We start from the raw sequence: 10,238 nt of genomic DNA, 5'->3' as shown, positions 1-10,238 counted from the left end.
GCAAATGAAGGACTCCGAGAATTGGCAATTGGCCATGCAGTCAGAGATGACAACTCTGCATAAAAACAAGACATGGAAGCTAGTTAAATTACCACAGGGCAAAAAGGCTCTACCTTGTAAATGGGTTTACAGGTATAAGATCACCGCTCATGATAGTCAGCCAAAGTACAAAGCAAGGCTTGTTGCCAAGGGCTTTAAGCAAGAACAAGGCATTGACTTTGATGAAGTCTTCTCTCCGGTGGTCAAGATGACTACATTGAGATGCTTTCTTGCATTGGTTGCCATATTAGATTTGGTGTTGCACCAAATGGATGTCAAGACAGCGTTCTTGCATGGTGATTTAGATGTGGAAATTTACATGCAACAGCCAGAAGGGTTTGTTGAGAAAGGTAAGGAAGATTGGGTATGCCAGTTGTTAAAGAGTCTTTATGGCTTAAAACAATCACCGAGGGCATGGTACCATAAATTCCACAAGTTTATGCTTTCTCAAGGCTACAAACGTAGTGAGTTCGATCACTGTCTATATACAAAGAAGGCTAAGGATGGTAGTTGGCTGATCCTTATTTTGTATGTGGATGATGTTGATTGTTAGCAAGCACTTGGAAGAAATTTCAGCTTTGAAGTCAAAGATGGCAAAATTGTTTGACATGAAAGACATGGGTGAGGCAAGTCATATACTTGGTATGCGCATTGAGAGAGACAGATCAAAGAAGTTGATTTGGTTATCTCAAACAGAGTATATTGACAAGGTTTTGCAACGTTTCAATATGGAGAAGGGAAAGGCACTGAGTGTTCCATTGCCACCATATGTGAAACTTAGCAAACAAGATTGTCCTGTGTCTGAGGAAGAAAAGGCTAAAATGGATAAGATTCCATATGCGTCTGCAGTGGGTAGTTTGATGTATGCAATGATTGCTACTCGCCCAGACATTGCATTTGTAGTGGGAGTAGTAAGTCGATACATGTCAAACCCAGGCAAGAAACATTGGGAGGCAGTGAAAGGAATATTGAGATACCTGAAAGCTACAAAGAGTATGCGTATATGCTATGGGAGTCAGGAGCTAAGTGTAAAGGGTTTTACAGACTCAGATTATGCAGGTGACTTAGACAACCAAAGGTCTACGTCAGGGTATGTCTTTACATTGGCTGGTGGAGCAGTATCATGGCGTTCTAGATTACAAGATTGTGTTACTCATTCTACTACAGAGGCTGAATATGTTGCAGCATCAGAGGCATGCAAAGAATCAATTTGGCTTAATCGACTAGTAACAGATTTGGGAATCAAAGAAGAGATGCCTGTGTTATATTGTGATAGTCAAAGTGCTATACAATTGGCTCGCAATCCAGTTTATCACTCAAAGACAAAGCATGTGGATGTGAAGTATCATTTCATCAGGGAAATGCTCGAGGATAAGCAACTTCAGCTTGTCAAAGTTCACACCACAGAAAATCCTGCTGATCTACTTACAGAAGGACTTCCCTCAGAGAGCTTTGCGCATTTTCGCAAGCAGTTAGGTGTAGGGTAGTACATCACTTCTCTACATCTCTTGTATATTAGCTTGTATAGTAGCTTCTATCACACTTAAAGTACCACATTGGACTTTAAGTGGGAGGTTGTTGGGGTATAAAGCCCAATGTGGTCGCCCAGGTAAGTGGGCGGGCCGCCAGGTATGTACACATATTCTTTTGTAAAAACCTAATAAGAACTCACTATGCTCTACACATTACAGTAGAGCGAGTTCACCATATCGTCGTGCTTCTTCTTGCACTCTCTCTCGCGTCGCACTTCCGCTCGTACTCCTTCAAGGTGAGGCCCTCTGACAAAAGGAAGAGGAGGGAGGCAATTCAACGAGGTAAGGCCCTCTAAGAAGAAGAAGAGGAAGGTGTCTTGGTCAATGCCTATTGCAACAAAGGCATGGACAACATGATCTAGAAGTTTGTGCAAGGGTAGAGGCTAGGGGCCAAGATGTGGTTCGAGATTCTCTTGGCATATAGTGGCCCTTCAACGGGCATGCTCCTACTTGCATGCTATAGCTGCAAGTAGGAGAGAGGGCAGTGGGTGACGCAACGAGAGAAAGAAGTGTACATAGAAAGTGTTCATCTCTCATGTGAAGCCATGCAGAGGCCATAAATGCATTGAGAGAGAGAGAGAGAGAGAGAGAGAGAGAGAGAGAGAGAGAGAGAGAGAGATCATGACTTGTTTCCTTGAGCCTCAATGCTATCTCCTCATTTCCTTTAAAAGATTCATGCCTTAACTCAATTTTGTTCACACATGCGCTAGAGGCTAGGACATTAGAGGAGGAGCTTAGAGGTCGCTAGATTCTAGAATCATCATGCACGTTGCACACATCACAAGTTTGGTTGCATCAAACTTTGCATTGCAAAGCATCTACATCTGTATAAAAAGCATAACTAGTGAGCTGCCACTCTCAAATCTTGTCGCATTTTGATTTTTTGAAGGTCTTAATTAAAAATAACATATAAAAAGTGTTATCTCTTCTTTGATTTAGGTGGTGGGATTCAAATTTTCAATAAATTTAAACTTATAATTTACCACCTTAGAGCTTAGGCTCTGTTTTGTTTTCTAATATATAAGCAATGCTCAATAGGAGCTATTTATATTAAAGAAGAAAAACACTACAAGTGTCTTGGCTTTTATACGGACCCGCAACCCACCATTACAGACCATGAAAACCCCATGTGCATCACATGCCACAAGGAGCATAAACACCATAAAGACTAGGATCTTACAAACAATATATTTGGACACAGATCTTGAGCAGCGGATGCCACCACATCGAGGTCCTTGCCACACCACCCCAACATGTCCAATGGATAGGAAGACAAAACGACACACGACAGCAAATTATAATCTATCGGAGAAACTTCCTACCACCACAAAGCTCAAACTAAAACGAGTCGATCCTGAATACAGCACATCTGAGTTACACCTTAGAACTTACGCTCATGTTTTAACTAAGCAACCTTCTACTTTGATTTTTTTTGGGTTGCTTTATAGAATTTATCTTTGAAAGGCATTTTCAAAACTTGCCCTTCCTAGTGAAGGCTTATTTTCAAAGGACCCGTCTATTGGGAAGGGGCCTCTGAATGGCATGCTCTTCACTGGGAAGGCCTATCACAAAAGTGCCATGCATGTGCAGGGCTAGACCCCTAAGGAAGGGTGGGAAGGGTTGCAATTTCAAGCACTGGCGATGTGTGACATGGGTGAGAATGACTAAGTATGTAATAACCAAGATTGTCTCTTTGCATGAATCCCTCTCAAAGGCCGCCTGCATGTTGCTAGGTAACGTAACACGCCAATTTCCACTTTTGCAGAGTGAAGTGGGGAGGCTAGCATTTTGGCACCTTAATGGAGAGACTACTACCATTGCCTTGTTCTAATATTGTTACCGACATCGTGAGTCATTTTCCAATTTTTATAGATCTCACCCTAGGTCAAGAGTACTGCGTGCGAAAGGCCGCTAACCTATAGGATTGTAAATGAGATGGTCATAGAGAGGCACTTTGTGTGCAAATACGCACATTGCACACACGAAGGCACGTAAAGGGCATGGCTGGCAGAGCTCCACGTCGCTGGAGAAAAAGTACATTGTGTCAAGGGACTAGATCAGTGAATCAAGAGCTCATATAGGCTAATCAAACTTGATGCAGGATTCTTCAGGAAGCGGAGTTGCAGCTTTACCCCCCATACCCTCTCTACAGTGTGAAAAGGGCGGCCATGGCTGAAAAGACCCCCGCTTGTCTGGCGATGGACCTTTCTGATGACTGCCTGCCAGCATTCCCATTTGTCCTTCGCTTCGTTACAGTTTAAAGGCAAGATTTAAGCTTTGGGTTTTGGCTTCTTTGAATCTACAAGCTGAACTTGCTTGCTCCTTCGACTTCGCCCGACAGCTCCATCCCTTCTCCTGCAATCTGAGCTTTACGTTACTATGTTCTCCTCCCCCCAGCCCCAGTTCTGATCAGCTTTCCTCTCTTTCCCCGGCTTCTACACGTTTGTTGCAGATTTGGCAGATTGAGTTTGTCTTCGTCATCTTCGAGAGCACGAAGCGGTTAGTTCTGAGTATGAGATTAAACGGGCGTTCTTCGTGGAGCTCTTGAATAGAACTCGAAGCTCATTTCTTGCTTACGGTTGCATCTTAGCAGCAGGTATGTAAGATTGGCTACAAGCTGGTCTTCCCTTCTGTTATTATCGGTTCACAAAAATGCAGGCATCAACTTCAGGCATGAGTTCTCCTCGTGGGAGTACTGAAGAGAAGCCTGCCCCTATGGAGATCATGACGGGATCGGTTGATCAGCTTAGTAAAGAGGGTATGCTACTTGACAACAGTTTTTGGAGGTGCATGAATCATACACGTGATAATACGTTCTCTCTCTCTCTCTCTCTCTCTCTCTCTCTCTCTCTCTCTCTCTCTCACTCACACACACACACACACACACACACGAGAGAGAGAGAGAGAGAGAGAGAGAGAGAGAGAGAGAGAGAGAGAGAGAGAGAGAGAGAGAGAGAGAGAGAGATTTGGGCGGCCAATGTGTGAGCTTCATGTTTTCTCGCAAGTTTGTACTTTGAGCATCTTTGCCACAGAACTGTGTATCTGGCAGTGTGGACTATGAATGTCTTTTGTCTGAAGTGGTTCCAGCGCTTGCAAGGGTGCTCCTTTGTGAACTTGAACTTGAGGGGTATTTTGGACGTGTGATTAAATGATCCCTGTGCAGGTTGTAAGTGTGTATTTGGGAGTGTGTGCGTTTGGGGGGGGTGGTGTGCGGGGGGAAGGTCGTAGCAATCCTTGAAAGTGTATGGTGCTGATCAGATTGTTTTAGGGTTGTGTGTACTCTTTGTTGAATAAACTAGTACTGAGATTGTATAATTTGAATCTTCCTCTACAAGAGTATTTGCGTGTTCAATGAAAATTCATAAAGGAATAGCAAGCTGTGCAAAGTGATGTTGATCAGATTGAATCATTTAGTCTTAAGGTTGTATGTACTTTCGTTGGTGAATAAACTAGGGTTGCGGCTGGATGATTGTCACCTACAGTGATGTTGATCAGATTCAATCGTTTAGTTTTAAGGTTGTATGTATTTTTGTTGGTGAATAAACTAGGGTTGCGGCTGGATGATTGTCACTTGTAGGTGATGATAGTGACTCAGATGTGAGAAAGGTGCCAGAAATGGTAGGAAAGACAACCTCATCAGGGGGTGCATCTGGAAAGCATCAGGGTGGTCGCAAGAGGAATGCCTTGCCAGCTGAGAAGGAACACAAGAGAATGAAGAGGTACGATGAACCATTCAAGTGTTATAATATTACTCATAGACTCGCATGTTTTGATGGAAGTGTACTCATGCAATAAGCATTGTGTTCTGTTTTGTACCATCCTGTGTGTAATCTGCATTAGTTTGCTCCTGTACATGTCTGGCGTTATAACTGTCATCTGCCCCTAGATTGTTGAGAAATAGAGTCTCTGCCCAGCAAGCAAGAGAGAGAAAGAAGGCATACTTAAGTGACCTAGAAACTCGAACCAAGGAGTTGGAGCAGAGAAATGCTGAGTTAGAGGAGAAGCTGTCCACCTTGCAGCAAGAGAACTCCATGTTGCGCAAGGTACTATCACTGTCTTTTCTAATTTGGCTGAAGGCGGAAGTTTTTGCTGTAGCAACTGTCTTATTCTTTCCAAATTATGTTTAGCAATCTCGTATATGCAGAGACATGTATGCAGTATGTGTAAGCTGAGAACTGCCATGTATGGGAGCTCTGTATGTTATGTATGTATGCATGTTCATGGACACTGTTTGTCCTCTTTGCGTGAACATCTCTGTCCTTCGAGAAAGAGTGCATTTTGAATGTGTACAGTGTTGATGATAATGAGCGCCGTATGGTGTCTGGAACAAAACGTGTCTTGAGAGGAAGAATATGTCCGCGTCCTTTATAGCTCCCAATTAGAGTGTAAAGAACGATCTCTGTGAGCAATCAATGAGGATGGGGAGGGATCTAAGGCACATGGAATGAATGAGTGCGAAAAAGGGAACTAGACTGGGCTGGATTTTCCAATCCCCGCGACTCTTGGGACAGAAGTGGGAGATGAGAAAGCGGAGCAGGCAAGGGAGACCTGGAAATGTGGGTGTGAACATCTATGTGAGAGTGATGCGGGGCTGATGTCCAAAGGTGCACTTCTGCAGCACATTTTCAACTACCTTCAATATTTAGAGGATGTCAGGTTGTCCTAGGGTTAAATGTGTGCAGTCAAAATGTTTCAACATTTCTTGGGGTTCTACCAATTCGGTGTGTAGCGCAATTTGCAACTTAGCTTTGCTAGGTTGTTCTATGGGGCCACTAGCTGTGCCAATGAATGGCTGGATTCAATCTGTTGAGATGCTTCTTCCCCCTAAAATGTTGCGGGGTAACAAAACTTATTACTCTGAGGATTTTAGTCGCGTGACTTTACTTCTTGTTTAGTTTTTAGTCATTTCTACAAGGCACAATAGCTTTTTTTGATTGCTTCACTCTTGTGTTGTGAACCTTAGCTATGTATATGCGACTAGCTATGCCATCAATTGTTTTGTCACTTTCTTCCTATTATCTATGCCTGCATGTGTACATAGGTGCAACAATTGCTTTGTTAATGTGCCCCTATTTCTCGAAAGGGTAAATGTGCACTTTATTCGGAGCTGAGTTTCTATGACTTCAGTTAGTGGTCTCAAGATGGTAAGTCATGGAATGAGGGTTTGGGTTGACTGGTGCTTGATGGGGAGCCATTCCCATGATTAAGTATGCCTAACATGGCTTTTTCTAACAAATTAACATAGGTTTATATTTGAACTAGATATTTTTTTGCAAGATGTAAGGTATGGGCAGTTTTCTGGCCTATTTAACATCGAGAGTCAAAACCTCGACATTTTTTTGGCGATCTTGTTTGTCTTTCTGGTTCTTGCATCACGTTCACTTAAATATGGCTTATATTTTGCAAGGGTTATTGAGGTAAATGACATGTCCCCTTGAGTTTAGCTCTTTACCATGGTCTCTAGTGACTATGGATTATCCGAGATAAGATAAGATGCAACCTTTTGGATGCAATGTTTCATATGTTGCTACATGTAAATCTACGTATACAAGTGTTTATGTAAATTTATAGTTTTGTTTAAAAGAATGGATCAAAGCCTGAAGGACTACCCATCTCGATCAGTAAGGTCTCTAGTGTAACAATTCCAAGTTCACCTGTATCTGGTGATGAGCTCTAGGTGTTCAGGGAGCAGGTGATGTTGTGCTTAAGTATCACTCAAGCTCGTTTGTGTAGTAGTATGTTTGTTGTTTTGGTGTATTAACTTAACCGGGTGTTCTATTCTCAGGGCGTCCACTGTTAAGAACCATCTATATAACGTGTGCTCGCAGGGTACTTAATAAAGCCCTGTTAAAAGTGTTGACATGAATAGAGTTACCCCTTTACTTTGATGAATCAATGGAGATTTTCCACCCGTTTATCTCTGTCCAATTGCTTATATTTTAAAAAATAGAAAACCTATCCTCCTGAACTCTCGTGGTATATTAAAATGATTATACAATGGATCCTCCGTGTTTCTATTCAGACTTCAAGAACTGCTTCACTCATCTGTCTCAATAGCGGTGTTGATACAATTGTTGTAGTCACAAACTTATTGTCCTGAGAAGTTTGTGATGCTTCCTGAATGTATGGTTTTGTGCCTGAAGTCTTTGTTTGTGTTGATGGGCTGTAATGTTTGTGCAGATCATAAAAAGCACAGCCATTCGGAGCAGCCCGGCTGGTGACAAGTGAGGACATGCCGATTTTATTGTACATGTTGCCTACAACAGTGGGTGGAATTGTCATCAATGCCACTTTCCACCCCTTTTATGTATCAAGCTCATGGAGGGAAGGTCTTCTTCCTGAATACATATATGTCAAAGGATTGATCTTAACGCTCTGACTGCCCTTGTTCATTGGTCTTCTAATTTCAATATTGAAGTCTGAAATTAACCGAAGGTGCCAATTCATGTCTCGAGTTTTCTGTAGTAACCAAACAACATTGTAGTGCTGCTGGAGCGTTAACATGCAGCAGAGAGAAGTATTACATTGTGTACACATACCTTGTCTGTATGGATTTATGTACCCTCGAGTTATCAGACATGCCTTGTAGTCATTCACCTAATGAACAGTGGAATTTGCTGGGTCAAATGCTGGAAGCAGTGCTCGAAAAAAACCTAGGTTTAGTGTAATCCCACCTACAAATTTTGAAATTTACCTCTAAGTTTTAGTTTTGAAGGTGAGAAAACCTACAAAAAATTGCAAAAATTAGTGTATTTTGATGTAAAAACCTTCAAATTTTGTCAATATACCTCCGTTGTTTCACATATGTAGGTCTGCCAAGTTTTTGGAAAAAAGTATTTTTCGAGCACTGGCTGGAAGGATTTAAGTCATGTACGTGGGCATCAAGTGTCGGCCCTCAGTGTGGGTGCTTAGATGACACTCTTTGATTGGGTGCTTTTGGCCTTTTGCAGATAAAGTGGATGTACTTGGGTTCTTTTGGGCAGTATCCAGTCATTTTTTCGCGGATGTTGCAGGACTGCTGGGGAAAGAGTGTTCTCCCCTCTCTATAAGGGAAAATATATCAACGGGAGTTTATCTTGGACTGTAAGTGGTGACACCAGGCGACTGGGTTCCTTGTTTTCCCTATATGAGATGATGAATTTATAACCAAACTTAGGCGTGGTTAAATTTGAGAGGGGTGCACCGTGCGCTGCGCTGATGGCCTCCACAGGTGAGAGTGACCCACCACCACCATCTACTCTGAAACATGGTGCCAATGGCGCCAATGAAGAAGTGCACTGCAAAATGTTGTTCCTAGCAGGTTTTTGCATCTGCAATGGACCCTTTGACAGGCGAAGCAGCAGCATGAATGGAAACATCTGCTGGCTGGAACGCATGTGTGCAGGAACCTCTGGCCATTTGGTCCGCTTACCTGATCACCGACGATCTGTAGCTTCAACTTTTGACAGGACACGGTTGAAATACACTCTTTAAGTCATTCCTCTTGCATTCCGTTCATCAGCAGCCCGGCTTCTTTGACAAAATCCCGCGCTCATGGACAGTCGTTATGCCAAGCATTGTCTGTCGTTTTCGCAGGATGTGCCTAGTGAGTCCTGCCCAAAATCCAAAGGACCTTTACGCGCTCAAAACTCTCTTGCTTTTCGTGGCGCATCCCATCATTCGGGGGGCATATCGTGTTTTGATCGTCGAGGAGAGGAAAAGTCACCTCGAAAATATTGGCCCCTTTTTAACTATGTCCACAACCTTTCTCGACATTCGAAATTTTCAATATTTAATGCGTGGTACCTTGATTATCTAATGGAGAAATGAGGAAGGAGAGAAGTGCCACTTGACTTCCTTTGATTGGAAAGAGACATTTAGCAAGAAATTGGAAATACTTTGTACACAGAAAGTGAAAAAAGCAATTGTTTAAGAAAAAACGGATGAAGGCATTGGCTTAAATTTGTAGCAGCAAAGCATATAATGACTTGTCCAAGTCGATTGCGCAGAGAGAGCTTGAGAGAGAGATTTGTCGTGCCAATTTTTGCATGTGTGTGTGTGTGTGTGAGAGAGAGAGAGAGAGAGAGAGAGAGAGAGAGAGGTTTATTATCGTCTTCGGAGGTCAAATGCGACCCATGGGATTGAAATACGGGACATACAAAAGCACTCCTCTAACAAAAGAGTGTCAAATTTACAAAGGCCAAGGCAAATGTGGCAAGAAAGAAAAGTGGGAAGGGGAATGAAGTGGTTGGGGGTGTTTACAACCAAATTGCAACACATGTTGCTAATGCGATAAAGGTCGCTATGGAAAAAAAGGGGGGAGAATGCTATGGGCCTTTTCATGCCGGAAACTCCTCAATTCTGGTTCTACCACCACGATAGACAGCCTATTTACGTGTAGACCGTGCTTCTCACATTTTGCAATTCTTGTTTCTTCATCTTGAGTTGCATGGGTGTTAGAGCTTCATTAAGCCAGATGGTTGTGCTCTTTAGAAGGAGAGTTTGTTTTAGGAGTGCCGCGCGGTCCTCTTTGGTTTTGAAGACAAGGCTCCCTTGGTTGGTGTGGTGGTCATGGTGTACGCACTCGATGGTGGAGGCATCGAACTTGACGGGTTGGATGTCCTCGTTGCGCTTGATTAGCGTAGCAGGAAAGTTGTTACCCTCTTTCCACCAAGTGGAGGGCAAGTC

At 42.9% G+C, this 10,238-nt stretch overlaps 1 protein-coding gene across 1 annotated transcript; it reads left to right on the top strand.

The window, feature by feature from the left end:
- The first annotated feature begins 3,584 nt into the window (after positions 1-3,584).
- LOC147460949 (uncharacterized) lies at positions 3,585-9,364 on the top strand. Its single transcript, XM_086508622.1, has 8 exons — positions 3,585-4,329; positions 5,149-5,290; positions 5,458-5,614; positions 7,752-7,795; positions 7,990-8,228; positions 8,382-8,441; positions 8,522-8,654; positions 8,903-9,364. The coding sequence occupies exons 1-8, from the start codon at positions 4,224-4,226 to the stop codon at positions 9,042-9,044; spliced, it is 1,023 nt and encodes a 340-aa protein (XP_086364748.1). The 5' UTR covers positions 3,585-4,223; the 3' UTR covers positions 9,045-9,364.
- The last annotated feature ends 874 nt before the right edge of the window (positions 9,365-10,238 follow it).

This window comes from Adiantum capillus-veneris, chromosome 3 (assembly GCF_014529385.1).
Source record: "Adiantum capillus-veneris isolate H3 chromosome 3, ASM1452938v2, whole genome shotgun sequence".
In the NCBI taxonomy this organism is placed as follows: Eukaryota; Viridiplantae; Streptophyta; class Polypodiopsida; order Polypodiales; family Pteridaceae; genus Adiantum; species Adiantum capillus-veneris.
This window is presented reverse-complemented; position numbering and strand designations above follow the sequence as displayed.

Coding starts and splice junctions, on each gene's coding strand:
- LOC147460949 (XM_086508622.1), top strand. CDS start 4,224: ATGCAGGCATCAACTTCAGGCATGAGTTCTCCTCGTGGGAGTACTGAA. Junction 4,330..5,148: donor TGATCAGCTTAGTAAAGAGG/GTATGCTACTTG, acceptor TGTCACTTGTAG/GTGATGATAGTGACTCAGAT. Junction 8,229..8,381: donor AGTGCTCGAAAAAAACCTAG/GTTTAGTGTAAT, acceptor TCACATATGTAG/GTCTGCCAAGTTTTTGGAAA.